A 25,802-nucleotide genomic window follows, 5' to 3' on the forward strand; every position below is an offset into this window, starting at 1 on the left:
TTTTTTTAGAAATGGAGGCTATTGGATGCAGCAGATCCTGCTCTCTCCGACTCATCACTTGTGTGCCTCATAACATTGCGACTTCCTAAATGCATGCAGCACCATATTCATCTTGGAAGACCTCAAACCCCCGAAGAGCTACTACAGGTCATAAAGCTGTTGGTCCGGCAGCCACATTCTACGGCGACAGGGACGAGTACGCCCGAAACCCTTCAACCTCCTGGATGGTGAGATACCCTTAGCAAACCGGATTCACCTGTGAAATACAACACGAGACAGAAAAAGAACAATGCAATAATCAAAGGAATGTCTGACAATATCTTGTTTAAAATACAAAAAAAAGAATTTTTCTTTCTGACCATTGTGTCTACGCAAGTTTATTTGTGTCTACGCAAGTTAATGGAAAAGATGTGAAAGCTCTCGTTGGCAGCAGAGCATCTATTACTGTAGTCAACAAGAGCGTTATTCCCGAGTTGAATGTAAGGAAGGATTGTCTTGTCATCATTCATGGGTAAGATGGAAAGAAACAAGTGCATGATGAATGGGTAGACATCCTTATTACGTGTCAAGGCAAGAGCGCTATGGTAAAAGCATTGGTTTTTCACGGGGTGAAACATGACCTTCTCCTGTCCCGTACAGTTATACGTACAGTCTCTATTGCAGTCTCTATTGGGATGGGCAAGTTACCACGCAAGATGACCCTCAGCTGGCCAACCTTCACAGCCGCGGGCGATTATCCCCGTAAGCCCACTGCCGCAGATGTTGTTCGCATGGATCCTAAATTGCTTTGCGTAGGCGGATACCCAAAAGCGACCTAAAAGTTTGAAGTTCCATTCGAGCTGCAAGATACAACAGTAGTAAAGTAAAAGGCCTATAACATGTCGAGAAAAAAGAAGCTTTGGCTGAAAGGAGAGCCACAGAAAATGCTTCATGCCGGCGTTATACGGCATTGTACGTCTCCTTTTGCTTTGCCTATAATCATCACACCTAAAGAGGACAGTACATTTTGTCTCTGCAGTGATTAGAAACAGATAAACAAACAAACTGACCTTTTCCCTTTTCCAATGCCGCATATTGACGAAATCCTTAATAAAACCAGAGGCTGCAAAGTTTTCTTTCGTCTTGACCTTTGCAAAAGATTTTGGCAAGTGCCTCTACAAGGAGAAATGAACAGGCTCTCCGTGTTTATTACACCGTTTGAGGTGTATGAGTACAACAGACTTCCATTTGGCTGATTCAAAAATTTCTCCACTTGCAGACACTGATTCAAAAATTTCTTCACTTGCATCATAACAATCCGAAATCAGGTGGTCATGATGGTTTTTGGCAGACCTGTAACAAAATTTTCAGGCACTTCACATGGAAAAACATGAAGAAAGACAAGGAATATGTCAAGTCATGCCACTTGTGTCAGTTGACCAAAGCCAAATACCTGCCTCGACCCGATGAGCTTGTCTTGCCAATCCACTCGTAGAAACCTTTCCAAGTTGTGCACGTGGACTTTGCGGAATTGAAAAATAGAAGTGCTGAAGTTGCAAGGCACAGTCTTTCCCGATTGTCATAAATCAGTGCATGAATATGGTAGCGGCGTGCCCTGGACAAGACACTAACAGCGTCATAGCTTTGCTTGGCCGAGCGATGTTTTCACAGCTGAAAGTTCTCATATCGGACAATGGACCAACATTCTCGAGTAAGAAGCTGCAGCAATGGGCAGACAGTCGGTGTGTTACGCTACGCCGTTGCCCTCCCTTTCCCCTGCAGGCCAATAAAATGGTTGAAAAGGTCATCTGTGACATTAAGACACTCATCTCCATATACCCAACGTTTAAAGGCGGGTGGAAATGCTGTCTAGAAGCGGCTGTTGCACACCACAACAGGACACACACTGCGAGCTTTGGCTGCAGCCCACACTTTTCTGCTCACGGTGAAGTTCCAATGTTGCCAGCCAAAAAAACTTGGAATCGACGACAAACTGGAATTGTTTGAACAACACAAAACCAACGAAGAACAAAGCAGGTACCGAAGGGCGATGAAGATCCGATTCGAGAAGCGACACCCAGAACACAGGCCAAATATTGCCCTAAACGATCTGGTGATTGTGCGGAAGGGTCTGTCGAGTATGAACACACGAATTCTTGGGCTTTTCAGAGTCATCAAGATACTGATACAGCAAGGTGTGCTCAGGACCATAGGTTACTTTAATGAGAGACAACTTCAATTCGCTGCTGCAAGCAACGTTCTTCGCTATCACCCCAGCAAGGGTGAAGGAAAAAAAAACGGGGAAGTGTCTGGAAGAAGATGGAAAAGAAAAGACAAGGGTTCAGTCCTTGGAGGTGGAGGAAGAGGAACAGACATAAACAGTCATGGCGACCATGTTGTTGGCTCTGTGATTCTCGGTGTCGTTACAATATATATATATATATATATATATATATATATATATATATATATATATATATATATATATATATATATATATATATATATATATTGTAGTGGGGAATTCGCAAGGCAATGATAGTGGGACCATTGCTGAGTGCGAAGCGTGAGCACGAGCTGTAGACACTGGACTGTCCGAGCATTTGTTTCTGTACCGGCTGTCTGCCTATTACCTGGCGTCGCTAATAAACCCCCTTGCAAAGTGGTGGAGGTGCTGGGTAGTAGGCACGATGACCAGTTGAGATTGGGCCGTGCTTTGCTGGGTGGTGCCTTGCTCGGTCGTCTGATCAGGCATTGCTGATGTAGTGGGCAGCTTCCGGCTTCGAAGTTCCAGGTTTGCGTATATATATATATATATATATATATATATATATATATATATATATATATATATATATAGTCTAGTAGATCCTCCGTGAGCGGTCACAACGTGGTTTATTTCGACGTTTCGGCCTAGAGTCTAGCCTTCATCAGGATTAAAGATACAGTTTGTTGGTGCTCAGCTTTCTACAATCTCAAATCAGAGGGCAAGAAAAGAGGAAAAAAGACAGAAAAGAAAAAAAGGAAAAAAAAAGAAAAAAAAGAAAAAAGAAAAGAAAAAGAAGAAAAAAGAGAAGAAGAACAGAAAAATAATATACGGTGGACTCCCCTCGGGCGCCCCCCTTCCACTCTTCCTTCCACTTCCCCCCTCCACTCTTCTTTCCACTTCCCCCTTCATCTCTCTCCCCCTTCTCCCCTTCACCTTTCTGATGTCAGCTGTCTGTGTATGTTTCCTTTCACTAACGCATTCCTCCCGATCAAACGGTGCCTCCTGGCACTGGCGGTTCGGTGTGGGGCAAAAAAGAGTTTTTAGGAAGTCCTAAGCCTTTAACTACTCGGAGTCCCGTAAACAATTCGTCGTAGAAGGAGGGGTGCCGCGTATTGTGGCAGAGGCTGGTAATTGATTGATTTGTGGGGTTTAACGTTCCAAAACCACCATATGATTATGAGAGACGCCGTAGTGAAAGGCTCCGGAAATTTCGACCACCTGGGGTTCTTTAACGTGCGCCCAAATCTGAGCACACGGGGGCAGAGGCTGGTAAGTGGGCATTTTAGGAAGTTCTGAGCCTTTAACTACTCTGCGCCCTGTCAACATTTCGTCGTAAAAAGAGGGGTGCCCCGTATTGCGGTAGAGGCTGGCAAGCGGGTGCAATGCGAATTCCTTGCCCGCTTCTGGATTACGCGTGTAGTGGGGGCCTCCCGGCTGTGCACAGGGTTGCTGTTGGGCATGTCATGCATGGCACAATTGATTGGGTAGTAAAATAAAACACAAAACAGACGACAGCTGCACTTAGGAAGAGTAGTTACACTTGGAATTGTTTTGGGTTGTCCAGTGCCCTTCGCAGCTGCAGTGCCGTGAACTCAGTTACTATTTTTATTTTTTAATTTTTTTTATTTGCAATACCCTCAGGGTCAAACGGCATTACAGAGGGGAGTGGTTGCGAAAGAAAAGACAAAAAAATTTTTACAAAATGCAGCGGCGAATCTTACATCGAGCAGAAGATCTTAATTATACAGGTTAGCTAACAGGCTTTATAGCAAACGAAAACGCGGGAATGATGAGAATTACATCAAGACAGAAAAAACGACAAGAAAATAAATACTGTACAGGAACAACACAGCATCGGGTACTACAATACTTTGTTGGCTGTAATTGCACATAACTAGCTAACACACTTTTGAAATGAAGGTGATTTACGATGGTTGCCGCTGATGCGGGAAGCCGGTTCCAGTCCTCAGAGGTGCGAGGTATGAAAGACTGAGAAAAGGCGCGAGTCTGGCAAGAAGGCAACCCGACCTTATGGGAATGATCCAGCCGGGGTGACATATAACTAGGAGGCAAGATAAAATCGTCCCGCAGCGATGTGTGATGAAACAGCTTGTGAAACAAGTAGAGACGAAACATTTTACGACGGGATGAAAGTGAAGGTAAGTTGAGGCTAGATTTCATGGCTGTTATGCTAGCTGTCCTGTTGTAATTAGAAAGTATAAAACGAATTGAGTTATTCTGTACCATTTCAAGAGAGTGTATTAGGTTGGCATGACTAGGATCCCATACTGCAGCGGAATATTCAAGTTTAGGTCGTATTAGTGTAGTGTAAAGAAGAAGTTTCAAGAAAGAAGGGGCCGTTGAAAAGTTGCGGCGGAGGTAACCTAACATTCGGTTAGCATTTTTAATGACGTAATTACAGTGAACAGTCCAGGTCAGATCAGTTGTTATATGCACCCCAAGGTATTTATAGTTTGTCACGGATTGAAGAGGGGTGTTAATATAAATCAAGGTAATAGTTTGTTAATAAATAATCAAGGTAATAGTTTGGAAGTTGATGGTTCGCTCTCGAAACACGTAAAAATTGGCATTTCTTATTGTTTAATTCCATGAGCCATGTTTTACACCAAAGAGAAATGGAGTTAAGATCATGTTGAAGAGAGGTAATATCGCCATCACAAGTTATCTCTCGGAAGATTACGCAGTCTTCCGCAAATAAATGAATATTGGAGGTAATGCAGGACGGTAAATCATTAATGTATATAAGGAAGAGCAGTGGGCCTAGTACGGAGCCTTGTGGTACGCCGGAATGAACGGCACTTGGTTCTGAGCCTTTAACTACTCCGCGCCGTTATTGTTATTGTTGCAGTTTTTGTTTTCTAATGCTTTAATTCCTGCAAGTGTACCAGGATTCTCATTTATTCCTCTATCGAGGGTGTTAAATCGGTAAATAAGGTAAGACTCTCGTTGTTCACGTTCTCGATTTGATTTAAATCCCGTCTCTAAGAGCGTTACTGATAGTTTGTCGAATGCATGGTCGGGAAGATTGAGATGTTTTGATAGAGGTAGACTTAGGGCTGATTTCGCGTGGGCTCTGTGATTATTGAAGCGAATCCTAAATGGTGTTTCTGTTTGTCCGATGTAGTGCATACCACACACGTTGCATTCGAGTAGGTATACCGCATTAGAAGAATCGCATGTTAGGTTTCCTCGTATGTTAATCGAAAACTTGGATTGCGTGCTGGTTGCTTTGTCTGTTTCTCGCATCGCCTTACATACAAGACATCGTGGCTTTAAACAAGGGCGGCATGAATTATTGGGGGGTGATGTGTTAATTTGGGAGTGGACAAGGGTGTCTTTGAGGTTACGTGGTCGTCGGTAAACGACGCCTGGAGCGGATGGGAATGCGCTTTTCAAACGTTCACTTTGTTCCAGAATGTTGTAATGTCGTTTAAGGATTTTCTTCACATTGGGGAAGTTTGTGCTGTAAGTCAAGCAGAGGTTTCTTCGTTGTGGGTCTTCTTGTGGTGGTCGCTTCATAAGTAAGTCTTCACGCTTTAGTTTTCTCGCTTTTTGAACAGCGTCATTAATTACATGTGGGGGGTATTTTTGTTTCTCGAGCATACGTTTTAGCCTCTGTGATCTCGTGTCAAGTCAGCGTCTCTAGAGCAGATTCGCTTAAACCGGTGAGTCTGGCTGTATGGAATACTATTTTTACAGTGGCGAGGGTGATCGCTTTGGTAATGAAAGTATTGTTGTCGATTTGTTGGTTTGCGATATAGGGTTGTAGAGAGCTTTTCTTCTATTGTTATGGTAAAATCAAGAAAATTTACGGTAACTTGCGAGTATGTGTGTGTGAAGTGTATGTTTGGATGTACAGCATTGTTAGTGTCGATAAAGCTGAGAAGTTCGTCCTCGCTGCGGGTCCAAATAAGAAAGATGCCGTCTATGTATATTCTGTATAACATTGGTTTTAAGGAACTTTGTGCAAGAAATTCAGATTCTAGCTTTCCCATAAATATGTTGGCATAATTAGGTGCCATTTTGGTGCCCATAGCGGTCCCGCTGATTTGTCGAAAATACTCTTGGCTAAACTGGAATGAATTTAATTCGAGGACCATCCTCGTCAAAGTAGTGATGGCAGAGAAATCTGGGGTGTTAGACTGTCTATGATTTTTGTACATGTTTTGTAATGCAGCTATGCCGTCATCGTGAGGAATATTTGTAAACAATGAAGAGACATCAAGAGTAACCAAGTACGAGTTTTTCGGCACACACAGACCTGCAATGTCTCGAAGAAAATGTGTGGCGTCTTTTATGTACGACGCAAGGGTGCATGGAATGTGGCTTATTAGTTTGTCCACGTACCCCGATATGGGTTCAGTTATTGTACCGATGCCTGATATGATTGGTCGACCTGGGTTACCGGGTTTATGAATTTTTGGGAGGATGTAGAAGCGACCTGGATGAGGGTATGCTGCTTGCATCAGTTTGTGGTCAGTGTTGGTTATCTTTTCTGCATCCAACAGTTTCTTTAGTTCTGTTGATATGATACGTTTGTATTCGTCTGTTGGATCACCTGGGAGGCGTTTGTAAAATCTTGAGTCGTCTAGTTGGCGGTATGCTTCTTGTAAGTAGTTGGTTGTATTAAGGACTAAGATTGCTCCTCCTTTGTCAGCGGGTTTTATTGTTATGTCTGTCCTAGATGCCAAATTTTTCATACTTATTTTTTCAGATTTTGTCAAGTTTTCTCGGTTTACTTTCTGTCTGTGGTATTCGTGTACTATATCTTTCTGTACTGCGGTGATATAAAGGTCCAAGCACTTGTCTCGATTACTGTTCGGTGTCCAATCATTTGATTTACGACGGTGAATTGTTTCGTGGTTAGAAGGCCTGTCCTAGAAATATTCGCGCAACCTTAAGCTTCGAGCGAAGTTGTCGAAGTCTCGGAGGAAGTGGAATCCATCAAAAAATTTTGTGGTGGGGCAGAAGCTTAGTCCCTTAGATAGCAGTTTTTCTTCGTCAGGTGACAAGCTCGTGTCCGATAAGTTTAAAACCACAGTGTCACAGGGTGTGTTCCTAGATGGGTGCTCGTTTGTACTATTGGTGATTTCCTGGGTGGTGGTGTTGTAGTGATAAGGAACTATATCAGGGAACACGGGTTTGGGCACATGGTTTCTTTTGAGTTTATGAATTTTTGTGGTCATGATGGCTTGGTATTTATTCTGTTCGAATTCTGTTAATTGCGTGATTTCTTCGTTCGATAAAGTGTTGTGGCGGAGAATGGCGTTGGTCATAGCGACCAGTTTCTTTACCTGCTTATCACTGTACTTAAGAGCGATTTCTGTTAATTTAAGAGATGCCTCAAGGAGGACGTTTTTTCATGTTATTTGGTCGTGTTCACCTAGATTTGTAGCGGATGGTGTGAGGGAGAGTGTCATACCCTTGGGGGCTATTCTAGCACGAAGGTACACTTGCAATGTTGATTTATGCATTTCATGCCTGATTCGTTTGTCAGAAAGTTTTCGTACTTTAAGAAAAGTGGCACTGCAACTGGGAAGCGATGAGCTGGACTTACATTTCAGAAGTCAAACATGACGGCGATGGCAAAAAATAAGCTGGAAGTGTCCATATAATTGCTATCGTAATAATAAACAAAATTATGGAACATTGAACTTGCGTGACTCAAGCGAGAAAGAACGAAGAAGAGGGAGCAGTTGCACGTGCTTTGCTCTTTGCCATAAGCTACACAACACTTTGTTCCAGCACGGAATGCCTTACATGAGACAGTGCTAAATTTTTCAAGCTGAAAGCTACGTTCTCCGTGAGTACCTCACAGCTGGTATTAAAGCAACACATGTTGTGACTTGCTAACTCGGAGTTTCAGTGTGTTGCCAATTTGTGACACTTGTGTGGTAAAGGGTTAATTGGAGTGCAGTAGTAATCATGACACAAATGTAAAGGAATAAAAAATGAATGAAAAAACAACTTTGCTGCCAGTAGGGACCAAACCTACAACCTTTGGAAACAGCATACTATGCTCTGATTGATATGTGGGGTTTAACGTCCCAAAACCACCATATGATTATGAAAGACGCTGTAGTGGAGGGCTCCGGAAATCTAGACCACCTGGGGCTTTTTAACGTGCGCCCAAATCTGAGCACACGGGCCTACAACATTTCCGCCTCCATCGGAAATGCAGCCGCCGCAGCCGGGATAGCATACTATGCTCTACTGATTGAGCTTTAGCACTGGTCTCTCTCCCATCCACTGACTGCTGTGTATGAAAACATGGGAGTGGCAACCAATGCTGCTTGTAGCCAGACCTACAAGTGTGGAACACTTTTCTTTTTCCCACCAGATGGTGTCACGTAGCAATGGTGGCTCCCATTAGTGTAGGCATGTTTAATTCTCTGTCTTAACCTACTATCTTCAATGACAAACCCATCGAAAGCCAGCACTTCGTCCAGTTATTTTCTGCCCTGTCATTCACACCAATTTGCCATAACATATACGAATCAACTAGCAAAGCTTGCAACTCTTGGGCTACCCCAACACCCGAAGGATCGGTGATATCACCTATATTATTCAACTTAGTCGTAACTGGCCTCCCAAGTAGATAAAAAAAATTAGAAGGTTTGCACCATACAAAATATGCAGATGATATTACTCTGTAGGTAAGTGGTGGCAGCGATGCGTCAATTGAAGAACGTTAACAAGAAGTGATCGACACGGTAGAGCAATACCTAGAACGAAATGGTCTCACGTGCTCAGCCAGAAAGTCTGAGCTGCTACTATATAGACCAACATTAAAAGGCCGACCTCCCAAGCACCACAACACACATACCTACACAGACATACAACTTGAAACACGAGATGAACACACCATACCCATTGTCGACAAAATAAGGGTACTGGGGTTAATAATAGAAGCCAAAGGCACCAACGGGGAAACGGTATGCAATATCGAAGTGAAGGTTACTCAAACAATGCGCCTAATCAAAAGAATTACGAATAAGCATAGCGGCATGAAAGAGGCAAATGTCATAAGGCTCATCCACGCGTTTGTCATCAGCCACATTACATATGTTTCAGCATACCATAGATGGTTCGCAGCAGAAAAAATGAAATTAAACAGCCTCGTAAGAAAAATCTACAAACGCTAGGGTTCATGCAAAGCACAAGTACAGAGAGTCATTTAGAGCTATGTTTACATAATACATTTGAGGAACTGACAGAGGCGCAACTTATTGCGCAGTACGAGCACCTCCCTAAAACCAAGACTGGAAGATACATTCTGGAATAATGAGGCATCACTTACCACAAAAAATTTGGCACCAAATGCGACATTCCTCGTGACATGCGGGCTAAGCTCACCGTGCCTCCGTTACCTAAAAACATGCATCCCGTGCACAATGCAGGTAGAAGGCTGAGCAGAACCAATACGATGACAAAGAGCTACGGAAACAACAAAGAAGCGGCCTTCGTAGATGCCGCTTGTTACAAACACAAAAGCCGCTTCATTGCGGCTGTCGGTAACCACAAGAAACAATGCAGCACCAGCCTACTAACATGCCAGATACAAAATAAAGTTTATTCCTTCCTTCCTTTTGCTATCCCCCCTGTGGCACCACCACCTCTTGTGCTTGTCACTTACTTGCTGTGCGATGGTGTGACAATATCAAGATACATTATGGGATAAATACCATTAACGTTAACACAAGAATGCGTGTGTGCACCAAATGCGTCTAATGGCAACTGAAGTTTCACATGCTTTCTCGATTTTCCAAGCATATGTACGGTGTCAAACACAGTGGCCCCTGTAAGCCACTACTGGTGTTTTGCACATGCACACCTTCATTTTCGTTGAAGATGTGTCAACCCTGCCAAGTACACATGCGAAATGTTTAGTTGGCTTGGCACCACACCCCAAATTAGATCGTCTGCAATGACAACCACCGAGGTGCCTGGCACTTGTTAGGCCTAGTGTAAGGTTTCTTGTAACTTGGCATGTTGTTGTGGGAAGCTTGTGATGGACAGTACAGACGTGGTCGTAGAAGATTTTGCACTAAAGAGACATCACACATGCAACTAAGTTTCAGCTTACAGTCAGGAGAACAGCTACAGCAACTCTCCAGCAAAAGTTGGCTAAGCTGGCACGTCCGCCTACTAGTGGCAAAGGCTCAATCTTAAAGCATCGTTATTTCACCAGAAATCAAGGTCCTAAGTGTGATACTATACTGTACAATGCTGCAATTATTCTCCCGGCAGAAAACAGCAGAACCAAAAAGTGATAACGCAGAGCACAAGCTGAACAAGTGGCCCAAACACAGATAGCAAAAGCTTTCCTGGCACCTAGACAACCATTCACCCTGTGCACCCCCTCTTCTTTTGAAATGCTGACGTTCTCCCTGCTGAAAAGCACTCACTTTTTTTTCTTCCTCTGAAGCAACCACATTAAAATCTCATGGGACTGCACAATAAGTGGTACCTGTATTCTATAAGGAGATTGAACAATAGAGTATTCTATAAGGAGATGGAGCAATAGAATTCTGAAAAAAAAAAAAAACAAAATGCATTATAGCTGGTTCTGTACATAGGTCCGTGCTGCACCACCTAAGACCAGTGATAGAAGTGACATTTTGCTTTTTGGAGCAGATTGTGGAGCAGAAAAAAATGGTATAGCTTAGGATTGCTATCGGCGTTTTCGAAGCAGATGCATGTTCCTAATGACTCCTGAAGTCTAAGCATCACTTAAGCATCTAATAAATATTTATATTTATTATTAAACATGCTGCATGCTAGTATCCAGCTAGTATACAAACAGTGCAGTTGGCGTAAAATGTCGCACTTTGGAGCAGCATTTCTTTTGGAAAAGTTTGGAGCGATCGGAGCAGCACTTACATCACTGTAAGACACAAAGAATTTTTTCAGCACTTGCCTTGCACGCTTCCTTGAGCTCTTCTTTTTCTTGGGCACAGGACTCCTGCACATTTAGAACAGTCAATCCCAGGCAAAGCACAATTGAGATGGTCACTCGCCTTTTGCTTTTTTTCTTCCTACACTTCTGTTCAGGAGAGCTGTCCGAATCGGGAACAAGACTGGAAGACAAAAACCTCCATTTAACCAGCTTATGCATTTGCTGATTGATATGCGGGGTTTAACATCCCAAAACCACCATATGATTATGAAAGACGCTGTAGTGGAGGGCTCCGGAAATTTAGACCACCTGGGGCTTTTGAACGTGCGCCCAAATCTGAGCACACGGGCCTACAACATTTGCATTTGCTGAAACATGCCCACAATTCTAACGAACACATGATTGTGCTCAAAGAAAAAGAAAACAACCAAAAGCCCTAGTTTGAATGTGCATGCGATTCTCAAGATGACAAAGAAAACAAAGAAAAAGATGGGAGTCGTGTCATCTCCAGCATGTAATACATAAACCTTCGTTCATTCAATTAATGCCGCTTTCAGCCAGACCTTTATCACTAAGAGACCACAACATCTCCCTAAATGAAACAATAATGCATTGTATTGTGCATGCACACTTCGTAAAAAACACATTCCTTTCTTTGCTTGCTTGATTTAAACATAAAACTGCCGAAAGGCCCTCAAAATGCACGTTACTTGTAAATGCTTCTAACTGCAATGTGATCGAATGGATTGTAGGTACAAATTTTATTACTGGTTTCAACTGCTATAAAATAGTCGAAAGTGTTCGCAGTTGAAAACAAAGTCTGCTGGAGGTGCACTCTGCTGTGTATCCACAGCACACGGCACATGTAATAATAGTAGCTGCACTTTCATTTTCATTCAGCGAGTGCAGACATAGATTATGTACACAATATATTTCGCTTCTGCCAAGTTTGAACTAAACAAGCTGCATATAGAACAGCCAGAAAATATACGCTCCATGGAAGCGTACTTTTCTATAAGACCATCTCCACGGTAGAGCAGGTACTCGGCTGCGGGTCAGCAGCCGAGTACCTTAGCCACTAGACCACCGCGGTGGGGCTACAAGTGTTGTCTTTGAAGCACCTTGAGGCACAGACTAGAACGCCAGGCTAGATATAGCCACTCACAAAATCCATGTCCTACTAACTTTTGTGATTGGCACACACTATGACACCTCGTGGAAGGTGCAGATGGGAAATGGTTTGCACCTAAACACACGAGGCAACTTTGTACCACCTGCTGGATGCAGGTAAATAACTTATGACCCTGCTGGCTCCGTGGTATATGTGGCCTATCTGCTCAAGCTGATAAGCATTGATGTGCTGTAATAACAAAGCATACCACCAAAAAGAACGCAGCAACTGCTGGCACATGCCACTTCACTTGCACAATGAAGAAGCCTGGTACTTTATGAGCCAGTTAATCCTTTTTCAGCTAGCTTGGAATCAAAGGCCTGGAAAGTTCAAAGGCGCCTCGAGCATTTGTGTGGTGCGTGGCGTCACAAAATCAGCCAGCTCAATTTCATGGTCTAGACAGTAATGACCCACACCATGTGGTTGGCCTCTCTCTGCCCAGGGTCTGCCTTAGGGTTGAAGATAAGCAAAAGTGACGCAGCTAGTACTTTCCAATGAGAGCTGTTCACTTAGAAACAGCTCATGAACTACAGGGCCCTTGATCCAAGGAAGAATTCACGCGACTTGATCTATACTGTAAGATGTTTGAAATTGTGAACACAAAGGTCGTCCTAGTAACTCTGCGAAGCAGCTGCAAGTGAATGATAAGGTCCCAGGGATGTCAACAACAAGTGAGCTGCTACCACCATAGTATGCGATCCGTCAATGAACCGTGAAGAGAGCCATTTCCAATTTGTACCTGACGCACACGCGATTTTCAGATCTGCCCCCCTACCCCCTAAACGATGTGTTAGAATTGGCTGAATAGGGTTATCAAGGACTGTTATACTGGTGCCAGAAGTTGGCTCATGGTCAAGCATCATATATATAGATGTGCATATATATAGATGTGCATTAAAGTCCTTTCCACATTCGTTCGCCTACTAAAAATAATAAACAGGTGCTTTAGTAGCAATAACGAAACGCACGGCAAGCATCACGGCGCTTCAAAACAGGCGTCGCCTCCTTCTGCCCTGAGCAATATGGCCGCCGCGGCTTCACTTCGAGACATGGGCGGGTATGCGGGACCGCCACTCCAGAAGATTTAGTATAACCTCCTTGGTTCATACCAATGCAAGCAATGTCGACCTCGACGCCATCCTAGTCCAGTGGCAGAATGGTCAAGAGAGAGCGTTAGCCTATGCCAGCCGCAAACTCTTAAAAGCTGAGACAAACTACTCTGCAACTGAAAAAGAGTGTCTCGCAGTCATCTGGGCAATTAGCAAGTTTGCACCCTACCTTTATGGTAGACCATTCAGAGCAGTTAGTGACCACCATGCTCTATGCTGGCTGGCAAATCTCAAGGATCTGTGAGAACGACTAGGAAAATGAAGCTTTAGGCTGCAGGAGTATGACATTACTGTAGCATACAAAGAGAAAACACAGCGATGCGGACTGCTTGTAACGCACCCTCGTCAATCCAAGTGTGTCTGAAGAAGACTTCCCGTTTCTAGGCGTTGTCACGCATCAGAAATTACACAACAACGAGACGACCAGGATTGGCTGGTGCTTATACAGCCCCTGCGAATTCTCACCGTTTAAGTCCCTCGCATATCTCTAGATGGCTTACTACATTCCATCTTCAAGGAAGTGTCCTTTACAAGAGGGACTTCAAACATAATGGCGAAACCTTTTTACTAGTTTTACTACCTACAGCCATGCGAGAAGAAATTCTGCGTGCATGTCCCAACGAGCCAACACATGGACAGATGGGTGTCAGCCGAAGATTCGCCAAGATTCGTTGCTCGCATCAGTGCAGCTCTATGTGAAAACTTGTCATTAATGTCAACTTGGCAAAACTCCACCCGTAAAACCAGCCGGCCTTCTTTAGCCATTAGACCATCTTGATGCCTCATTCCAACAAGCCAGCCGTGGACTTTCTAGGACCTTTCCCGACATCGTCTGCAGGCAAGAAGTGGACGGTCGAAGCAATAGACTATCTGGCCTGTTACACTGAGACTGACCCTCTGTACACTGCAACAGCTGCCGAAGTCTTCAAGCTCTTTGTCAACAACATAGCCGTCAGACATGGTGCGCCAATCGTCATTATTACGGATTAGGGAACAGCATTTACTGCAGACCTAATACACTGCAATGCAATGGGGTAGTTACTCGTCATTCTAATGACGAGTAACTACCCCATTGGATGCCATGATGCCCCTACGAGACGAAAACAGCTATCCACCTGACCTAGATGACTTCTTGCAAAGAGCAGAGAAAGCACGACAAATGGCAAGATACAGAATACTCCGCCAACAACGCGTCGATTCTAGTAGATATAACAAGTGGCGCAGTGACGCACTTTATAAGCCTGGTGACAAAGTGTGAATATGGACCCTAGTGCGCTGCCGCAGACTATCTGAAAAGCTTCTTTGCCAATACTTCGGCCTTTATGAAGTACTCCACCGTATCAGCGACATCACTTATAAAACCAGATCTGCTGGACACGAGAGCTCAACATGCCACAATCCCACGAAAGCAGTACACGCAGTCCGCGTGAAGACCTATCACAACAGATCGTTGGAAAATGAGAGGGAGTGAGCATGCATCCTTTCAATGTCTAAAGCATCGGGACGATGCGTTTGAGGAGGGGGATAATGCCGTGACAGGTTAGCTGCGTTCAAGTATGGCGCCATGACTATCGTGGGACGAGCACCATGCCAGACGGGGCTCACATGCGCCACGTGCTCGTGTGCTCTGGTGACAAAGAAGAAGACAGTTGGACATCTGGAATTAGACTAGCTCGGACTTTGACGACCATAGTCACTTAGCGTTGTGGACACAAGTTCCCCCTAATAAATATGTTTTAATATATATTGTCATGTCCACAGCCGGCATTTGGGGTTTATTGGTACACAGTTCGGATGATGAGCCGTACGGGACCAGAATGCAAGAGATATCTTCTTCCACCCTCTTCCCTTCTTCTCCTTCTTCTTAGTCTGGCATACGCAGTGTAACATGCCCCCTCGCAGACGGAGCGCCGACTAAAAGGCTTCAGGCAAGCGACATGCGGGACCTCCTGTCTTGCTGGAGCGTCTCCTATGAGCTATAAGGCATGCAATGCCGTAGTCGACGGCGCTCAGGCGGTCAAGGACAACAAAAGGTCCCATGTAGTGCGCAAGCAGTTTTTGACACAAGCCACGCTTGCACAAAGACTTCCACACCAACATGAAATCTTCCGGATTATACGCGACCTGCCGGTGCTTGCTGTCATAACGAACTTTCGATCTGTCTTGCGAGGCTATTGTGCGTAAATGGGCAAAGCGACGAGCTTCTTCGGCGAGACAAAGAGTTTCTGCTAGAGAGATTTCTGCTTGGTACCGATCAGAAAAGGAAAATATTGTATTTAGAGTACAAAGAGGGGGGGAGGGGGGGAGGGGGCCAAACATAGAGGGGAAAGAATGGGTTGTAGTCGGTGGTCTTATGTTGGGCAATATTAAATGCATATGTGATGAATGGCAAAACATCGTCCCAGTTCTTATGACTTGGAGCAACGTACATAGAAAGCATATTCACCAGTGTTCGAATTGTTCGCTTGACAAGACCATTCGTGTGCGGTTGACAAGGAGTAGAGTGTTTTGAGTTCCAAGCCACACATACGGACAAGTTGTTCAACAACGTCTATCGTCAATTGACGCCCACGGTCACTTATGATGACGCGGGGAGGTCCATGACGTAGTATGATAGAATGGAGAAGGAAGGATGACACTCAACCAGCCGTCGCAGATGTCAGGGCAGCCGTCTTGTAGTGCCGAGTAAGATGGTCAACATATACCACAATCCATCTGTTGCCTTTCGATGAATGTGGAAAATGACCCACAAGGTCAATGCCAATTTGTTCAAACGAAGAACTCAGTGGCGTCACAGATTATAGATGTCCGGCCAGAGCTGCTGAGAGAGATTTGTGTGCCTGGCATTGCGTACAACTAGCCACGTAAAACTCGACTGACTGGCGCATACACGGCCAGTAGAAGCGTTCCTGTGTACGATGAAGAGTGCGCGTCGTCCCCAAGTGACCCAAAGTAGCGTCATCATGCATGGCGTGCAAAACAGATGAACGTAATACCTCTGGAGCCATCAGCAGAAAGCGGGCACCGGTGAAGGAGATGGCTTTCTTGTACAGTAAACCATCACAAATGCAAAAGCGGCCTTCCGAAGCGGATGCTTCTGCGATCACGAATAATGAATTCAAGCTCACGTCCTCCCGCTGCTCAGTTTCAAAGGTCGCCTTATCTAGGAAGGTTGGCCCCAGAGACGCAATGAGATGATCGAAATTGTCAGCGTCGCGAACTGTGGCATCAAGTGGCATCCTCGAAAGGCAGTCTGCGTCCGCGTGTTTCCTGCCGCTCTTGTACGATACCGTGAAGTATTGACAAATCCCGAAGGTGGATAAGCGAGCACAAAGAATGATGATCCGTAACTACTTGGAAAGAACGACCGTACAGGTATGAGCGGAATCGCTGCACAGTGAAGACGAGTGCGAGACATTCTTGCTCGATTACAGTGTAATTGCGTTCCGGCTTACTTAATGTGAGACTGGCATATGCAATCACGTGTTCCATTCGATTACATCGCTGTACCAAGACCGCACCTATGCCAATGCCGCTTGCGTCGGTGTGAACTTCAGTCGCCGCAGAAGGATCGAAGTGCCAAAGGATAGGCTGCAACGTGAACAGGAACTTTAGTTGGTTGAAAGAAGTTTCACAATCAGGAGTCCATTCAAAACAAGCGCCTTGGAGAAGAAGACAGGTCAGGGGAAAGGCAATTCAGCAAATGCTGGAATAAATCGGCGAAAGTAAGAGCGGAAGCCCAAGAAGCTCCGATGCTCCTTCACTGAACGAGGTGGTTTAAAAGCTCTAACAACCGCTGTCTTAGTGGCTGCACTCAGTGATGCCCCATCTGAAGCATCACTGAGGGCAGCCACTGCCATAGGTGAGTATGTTTTGAACACGGCGAGCTTCAGTCCTCCTGGTAGAACCATCGACTCAGCTGAACAGTTTACCGCCCATAGTCCTATGCGTCCTTGAACGAGTGACACTATGCAGTGGGGCACCAATGTGTTATTAATGCAACCGAGACGAAAGGGCTCCACCAATGCGTCGAACGCGCTGTCATTGTCTTTGATGCTTGAAGAGTATGCAGGAACACATACAGCAGAGAACGCCGGGATGATGCTATCTTCACTGACCTGGAGCGCGCCATGCTCCCTGTTCGAATTCTTTAACAGTTCTCCAGGGACTTTTTTTTTTCCAGGGACCGCCGCCCGTTTTTAGATGCAAACCTACAATGAATGAAGTAGCGTGGTTGCAGGCATTTCTTGCAGCAAACAGAAGCTTCTTCATTGTTAATACCCATTTGATGCTTGAATTTTACTTGAAATGAGTCGTCACCTTTTACAGAGGCGGTGCGCTCGATTGCGCATAACACGCATACGAGCATATTTTCGACAGTTAACCTTTGGTCCGAAAAATAAAATAAGGCCCGCACCGTTGTAGAAAATTCGTTAATGCGGGATCGCTGTCCAAAAACATTTCGTTGCCGCGAGATACGAAGTACATAAGCTTTTATGAACGTTCACCGGGAATACGTAAATATTTCGTTGCCGTGGGGATTTCGTACTCGCGAGGTTTCGTTATTGCGGGTTTCGACTGTAAACGAAACTCGCTTAAACGAAAATGCCATACTAACGGAACTAAACAAGCTCATATGGCTGGATTTCTATGTGTTGCGCAGTAAAATTCATCGGTTAATCGAAACAGTGCTTATTGGTCACCTACGGTTAGACGGCGCAAACTCTAAACACAGCATAGACTCGCTCATGCCAAAGGTAGTCTCACAACCATGGCAACACCTTGTTATCAAGACAAGCCAATCCAGTAGCCATTCTCGCTTGAGGCTGTGGGAGCGAATTCAGCAAGTCGGGCCCCGGAAACTCTCAAGTTAAAGTGATCACCAGTAGGGGCACGCACAGCTTAACAAACAACATAGCATTAGACGTAGGTACCATACCCACCTCTACAATCGTGGTGTGTTTTGCCACTATGTTTGCACCACAATAAATTAAGCTGTAGAGAGGAAGAAGATTATGTGCCAGCGAACAAAAATAAGGATTCCACCTTGTCGGCACCTTGTCATTCACTTGTAATGCCGCACTGCTGAACTCGTGCTGCACATGTTCTGAACTTCTCGTGCACAGCTGTGAACCAGTTCCGATTGATACAGGTGAACTAAACTGACCTTTAAAAGATGGAAGCTTGAAGATATGAAAAATCTCTAACCATAAGGTGTCAAAGCAAATGTTTCGACAAGCAGTCTTGTCTCCTGTGAGGCTACAGTGTCATTTGTTTGAACTCCTGGAAGCCAGAATCAATCTAAATTTGCCCACTGCTGTATGACTCACAATCACTTCATACTTGGCATGTGAATCCTCAGAAATTATTTATTGAAAAATGAACACCCCCGCAGTGAGGGGCATCAACAGGATTTCTGACATTTAGTTGGGTCTTGTGACAGTTTGCGAACACCCAAAACTGTTTTGTCTTAACTGTGTTTAGCTGATACAAGTTTACAAAAAGATTTGCCAAAGCTCATAGGGCTGCACTCAATCGCTTTAGCCTTGCACATATATTCAATGTGCTCCTAAAATAATGAATCATAAAGGTGATGAGCACTTCCAGCATTGCTTTCTCAAAGAGGTGAACGCTGTCGTGAATAAAAAGATTGTGTTCATTGGATGTGGTCATGTTTTTTTTATATTGTTACACGACATCGGCAACGAAAGAGCATCATAGACGACGAAGACGATGAAAGCGACCGTGCTCGTGTTGTTGTTGCTGCTGTTCTTCCATCTTGGCTGCAGCTGCCTCTAACTCTCCCTGTATATTTTGTAAATATATTCATTTCATTCATTCTCTCACCCCCGTGACATTTCCTGGAGGTGCTGGGTATGTCTATTGGTTGGAGCGGACCAGCTGGTGGCAAGGTGGAATGTTTGGAGCGCTGGCAGGACTCACATGCAGCAACGTATCGGCGCACAGAACGGTAAAGGCCTGGCCAGAAGAATCTACGCCGCACGCGATCGTACGTGCGCGTGACCCCGAGATGTCCCGCGGTTGGGGCGTCGTGAAGCTGTTCAAGTACAGCGGAACGGAGTGTCGCAGGAACTACAAGTAGTAGCTCTGGTCCTTCGGCGCTCGTGTTGCGTCGGTAAAGAATGCCATCGTGTAGAACGAACAAGTGTAGCGACGGGTCTACGTGGGACAAGTGGCCTATAAGCGCCAAATTCACTTTTTTTGAAACCAAAGAGGAAATTCTCTCGAATGGATGCAAACTAAAAGGTACTAATTACAGTATCGGGGAAAATTTCTCCGAATCCGTTCGAAAAGCCCGAAAGCATCTTGTTGAATTTGCCCGTACGAAATCTGAGCCCTTCTCCGTGCTGTACAAGACTTTGTTTCTTGGTAAAAAAAGATACGTCTTCAACGAACATTCCCAAACTGTAAACGAAATTTCCTAGCAATCGCCTCGTCGTCCAAAAAAACAAACAAAACGTGTTAATGTTACAAGACCTAAAACAAGCCTTTCCTTCTCTGTAATCTTCACTAATATACGTAGCTTCCTTTAAAACGCGACACAGTATCAAACCTTGTATCAACATCGGACAGCAACATACTGGTTCTCACAGAAACATGGTTGAAGGATGACGTCACAGATAGTGAGGTTCTTGCCAAATTGCCAGAGTTTGTTGTTTTCCGGAAAGACAGGAAACAAACACGTGGCGGTGGCGTACTTATCGCTGTCAATAAGCAGTTATCCTGTTCATTGATAAATGTCCCTTGCAAGCTGGAAATTCTGTGGTTAGTCTGCCGCGCTGTACCGGAGACAGTTCTGCTAAGTGTGTGCTATCGGCCACCGGACAATGACCCAAATTTCGCACAAGATTTAAACGATATACTCAACTACATAACTACTAAATATCCTACTGCGCATATCCTACTTTTTATTGACTTTAATTTTCCTGACATCGATTGGCAAGACGCCAACCAATTAATAACAGGCCACTCTAATACTGTGGATCTAATACGGACACCTAAACCTGAAAGCTTGTCACATGTTACACATCTTCCCGAGATTAGCGACCACAAAGTTATTTATGCTGTTTTTGAATTCATCCCTAAACTACGCAAACCATGCAGTAAAACTATACGTCTGTACGACAAGGGGGATTACAACGCAATAAACGCTGAACTCGAAGCCTTCCTATCTCATTTTGAAACAACATTAGGAGAACGATCAGTGAACGATAACTGGTCAATTTGCGAAGATGAAATTAAGGAGCTAACAAACAAGTTTATTCCCAGTACCACCATCCGTTCTAATTAACAAAATCCATGGTTTTCTAAACATTTAAAGCGACTTGAAAATAAGGAAAAACGATTTTTTTGTGCAGCTAAACATGCAGCTATCGCCAGCGCATGGGATAAGTATAAAGAAGCTGAAACCTTTTATTATAATGCCATTCGAACCGCAAAAAGAACATTTTTTCATACTGATCTTTCAAAGATCTTGGTAAATAACCCTAGGAAATTTTGGGAGGTGGTTAACCCTAAGAGAATTCCAGGTATTATTTTGAATAATCCTTCGGGCGAAGAAGTTAGTGATTCTGATGCGCAGAGGTATTTAACTCAGCATTCGCTTCCGTGTTCACAGACGAAACTAACAGTTTCCTTCCGATTTTTCTGTCTAGCATCTTCTCTGTAATGCCCAGTATTGATTTCGTCGCTTCCGGAATAATATCCTTAATAGACAAACTCAATCTCTCTTCTTCAGCGGGATCAGACAATATCACCTCAAAATTTCTGAAAAATACCAAGCACATGCCTGCCATATACTTATCACAATTGTTCTGTCAGTCATTATCCACAGGTAACCTACCAATAAACGGAAAATAGGAAAGGTCATTCCAGTCTTCAAATCAGGCGATAGATCATGTCCTCTCAATTATCGCCCCATTTCTTTAACAAGCGTGCCTTGCAAGCTCATAGAGCACGTCATTTACACCGAAATCATGCACTTCTTGGACTCTAATAACTTTTTTCATTCTGCACAGCATGGATTTCGTAAAAATTTTTCCTGTGAAACCCAACTTGCCCTTTTCGTTCATGATCTGCACACTAACCTGGACAATAACATACAGACTGATGCTATCTCTCTTGAATTTGCAAAGGTATTTGACAAAGTACCCCACAACCCCCTGATGTTAAAACTTTCGAAATTAAACTTAGACCCTAACATTTTAACTTGGATTCGAGAATTTTTGACTAATCGTTACCAATTCGTTACCGTTAAAGGACATAACTCTTACCCTCTGGCAGTAACATCAGGCGTCCCGCAAGGATCTGTTCTTGGACCCCTATTATTCCAAATATACATTAACGATGTACCTTTTCATGTATCCAGCAATATTCGTATGTTTGCAGACGATTGCGTTATATATCGTACTATTACTAACACATCAGCCCAAGTTTCATTACAAGATGACATTAACCATGTGCTTAACTGGTAAAAACGTTGGCTAATGACACTAAACCCTAATAAATGCAAGTCCCTCTCGTTTCACCGTCGGCGCAGCCCCCTCATCTATTCTTATCAAATCGGTAAAGTTGCATTGGAAAATGTCATCACATACAAGTAGTTGGGAGTCACTTTGAGTAACGATTTATCATGGCGCGTCCACATTACCAATATCATATCATCAGCTAACAGATCGCTTGGGTTCTTAAAGCGGCACTTACGTCATGCTCCCCCTCTTGTAAATCTACAAGCTTATAAATCTATATATAAAGCTTATAAAGATGTGCGGGCCGGAGGCAAGATATAGGGCCACCCGCCCTATATCTTGCCTCCTGCCCGCACATCTCATCGCACCACTCATTCCTTTCATAACGGCCGGCCACGCGTCCGTACCACGACATTTTCCGCCTCCTTTTTTCGTGCAGCTTCCGACTGGAATGGCCTTTCCACTGATGTCGCCACCATAATGTGCCACTCAACATTTACACAAAATGTCACTCGTTTCTTTTCAATTTGAATACATTACATTGTTCCTTTTTGTGCCACTGGTTCTCACTGTCTTCTTTTCTTTTTGGCAAGGTGTTACGCCTGTTAATATGTATACTGATCCTGCACATGTATTATTTTATTTCTGTATTGGTTACCTCTGTTCATACTTGTACCCATCCTGCATATGTATTATATTTAATGTATGTTTTCCACCCCTTATGTAATACCCCCTCTAGGGGGTCTTTAAGGTAATAAAGTGAAGTGAAGTTCAGTATGCCACCGCTACGTATTTGCATGTTATTTTGATACAACAACCCAAAGGTACAGTTTCTGTTCTCTAAACCAGTAGGTGTTCTGTGGGCGAGTCAATAGTGCGTTAGGCCTATTTGTGCGGCGAAGTGTGGTGGATCACGGTGTTCTTTCGGCCTGATGGAAAGGAAGCGACCGCACCATACACTCTCACTTGAAAAAAAAGCTGCAAATTCTTCAGGAGTTCTATCGAAGCGGCCTGTCCAAGATGGAGGTGGCAAAAAAATACATCCTGAAACCGACGCTGTCGCGGATCTGGAAAGACGGAGAAAAGATTGAAGGCACTGATAAGAATGGACCTTTACATCTAAACGGATGCGGACGACGCCTTATGAACAACTAGAAAAGTTCTTTTTCTGTGGTTCAAGCATGCACGGAGTTCCAATTTGCCCATAAGCGGACCGATTCTCGAGCAGAAAGCTCGAGAGAGAACGCGCCATGCAAATGGGTGTTAAGAACTTTGTCCTAAGCGACGAATGGCTCAGCCGCTTCAAAACACGCCATGGCCTAGTCTTCAAAGCAATCTCAAGTGAGAGTGGTGCAGTAAACAGGGACATTTGCACCGACTGGCAACAGGGGCAGTTAACGAAAATTTTGACGAGCTTTGAGCCATGAGATGTCCTCACCGTCGATGAGATGGGTCTTTTTTATAAGGCGCTTTCATCAAAGACTCTCACCTTCAAAGGCGAAGCCTGTAGTGGAGGAAACCGCAATAAAGATCACATCACTGTGCTGGTGGGTCCAAACATGGCAGGAGATGAGAAATTTAAGCTGTTGGTAACAGAAAATCAAGGAACCCATGTTGTTTCAAAGGCGTTCGACACCTTCCCGTTGCGTACCATGGGAACGAAAAAGTGTGGATGACCATGGCCATTTTCGAAAACTGGCTTCGGGAGGAAGACCCAAGATTTACGAGGCAAGGCAGGAAGGTTGTCTTCATCGTGGATAATTCCCCAGCCCACGGTCAGGTTCAAGTACTACAAGCCATCACTCTGGAGTTCTTGCCAGCCAATGCAATGGCAGTGATCTAGCCAATGGATCAAGGGGTTATTCAGAACATTAAAGTTCAGCAGACAATTGCTCCATTAAATGCTGCGTAGAACAGGCAGCGGGAAATGCTACAGCGTAGATTTATTGGCAGCCATCCACATTTTGGCATCTGCATAGGAGCAAGTGAAGGCAACAACAATACACAAATTCTTTCACCATGCTGGCTTTCAAGCCCAAGAAAGCAGTACCTGATGAAGAAGAAAGCCCTGCTGATGCCGACATTGAGACAGTATTCAGTCAGGTCGTACCCTCTACCACTTTCATGCTGCTGGACTATAAATGAATTGATGAAAATGTTCCTACCTGTCGTGAAGAGACTGTCAAGAAAATGATTACAGAAGTGCACGCTGAGGATCAACCCTTCAGCGATTAATGTGATGAAAATACTGACAGTGCAGTGGTGCTACCAGACCAATCAGCTAAAGAAGCTGTTGGAACTTTTGCAGCGCTATTTCGAGCATGAGGCTTGTCCGAAATTCCTAGCTAGTTTGTCAGGAATGGGTGCGTACCTTGTGAAAAAACAACTCAAGCTTGCCAAACAAACCACTCTTCCCTCCTTTTTTTTTTCCTACTCATCCTCACGAGTAAGGTGAGGTTTGTGCAATTTGAATAAAGGTCTTGGTTCACTAAATAAGTGTACTTTGCCTATATTAAACTTCTGATAAATGGAACAGCTTTATGGATCCGCTTCGAGTTCTGTTTAAGAGGATTCTACTGTACATATATACGCATGCAGAAAATTCAAGCACGCATGTGCGAAGCAGTTTTATTGACCTTTCAATCGAGGTCCGAGCTTCATCAGAATGAAATGTGTAGCAACATTGCATTTGCGTATACATGCCCACATCAAGACCATCGGTGATGCAAGTGGTGCAATGACGATCCTGATACACAATAAAAAGGAAAAGTAAAATTGGAAAGGTAACAGCACTAAAAAAACACAAAGGCACAAAATCGTCACAGCTCAATGAACAAATACACTTTTTAAACAGGTGGATTACAGTGAAAGACAAGTAAATTTGCTAGCACATTGATTCAAACTAGATGCGATGGTATCAAACTTGTGAATTAGAAAGGATTCCCGGGCTTCCCTGTCACAATTAGAGCGAAAGCCGGACTCAAGTAACGTGGCCTTGAGCTTATTAAAAAAGTGACCAGGGAGATACACATTTGATATAGGCAAGTTCAGCAATGCGTTAACGTGAGATTCATGATTGTTAAATCATAATCAAAAAGGGCCTTCTGTTTGACCGATATACTGTTGGCTGCATGTAGTGCATTCAAGCATATAAATTACGTTACTGTGTCACAGTCTCTTGTTGTCGCTTCCTCTTCATCTCCCCTTTCACTAGCTCTCAGGCGCTATAACCACAATGCCTCTTCTATTCATTATATATATATATATATATATATATATATATATATATATATATATATATATATGTGATAAAGACCATTATTTATTTGGCACTGTACATTTTCACAAATGTTTCGTCTGGTGGACCAGACTTTGCCCTTAGGTGCTTCAGTGCACTAGGCTTCTGCATCAATATCAATTTCTTAATACAAAATAGACACACAAAACATGGCATACATGAAAATGATTATTATTAATGAATGATCAGTTAGTGAGAAAAAAAAATTCCACTCATCTTCACGAAGTGAACAATGATGGAAGAGCTTGCTCGAAATTGATCGGAAGAATCTGAATTGCCTGTACAAGTCCTCTACCATCATATAAAAAGTGCCCCGCCGCAGTGGTCTAGTGGCTAAGGTACTCGGCTGCTGACCTGCAGGTGACGGGATCAAATCCCGGCGGCACCGGCTGCACTTTCGATGGAGGCGAACATGCTGTAGGCCCGTGTGCTCAAATTCTGGTGCATGTTAAAGAACCCCAGGCGGTTGAAATTTCCAAAGCCTTCCACTATGGCGTCTCTCATAATCATATGGTGGTTTCGACACGTTACACCCCACATATCAATTAACCATCAAATAAAAATGTG

At 44.0% G+C, this 25,802-nt stretch overlaps 1 protein-coding gene across 15 annotated transcripts in view; it reads right to left on the reverse strand.

The window, feature by feature from the left end:
- Nucleotides 1-25,802, reverse strand: part of Srrm234 (Serine-arginine repetitive matrix 2/3/4) — a 357,763-nt gene that overhangs the window by 136,109 nt on the left and 195,852 nt on the right. For all 15 annotated transcript variants that reach the window (XM_075888712.1, XM_075888714.1, XM_075888713.1 and 12 more), the window contains 2 exons: nt 11,290-11,349; nt 11,190-11,234 (listed from right to left, as the gene is read on the reverse strand). In XM_075888712.1, the coding sequence (XP_075744827.1) occupies nt 11,190-11,234; nt 11,290-11,349 (105 nt within the window). The remainder of the gene's footprint in view (nt 1-11,189; nt 11,235-11,289; nt 11,350-25,802) is intronic.

Source organism: Rhipicephalus microplus, chromosome 3, assembly GCF_043290135.1.
Source record: "Rhipicephalus microplus isolate Deutch F79 chromosome 3, USDA_Rmic, whole genome shotgun sequence".
NCBI classification, from domain to species: domain Eukaryota; kingdom Metazoa; phylum Arthropoda; class Arachnida; order Ixodida; family Ixodidae; genus Rhipicephalus; species Rhipicephalus microplus.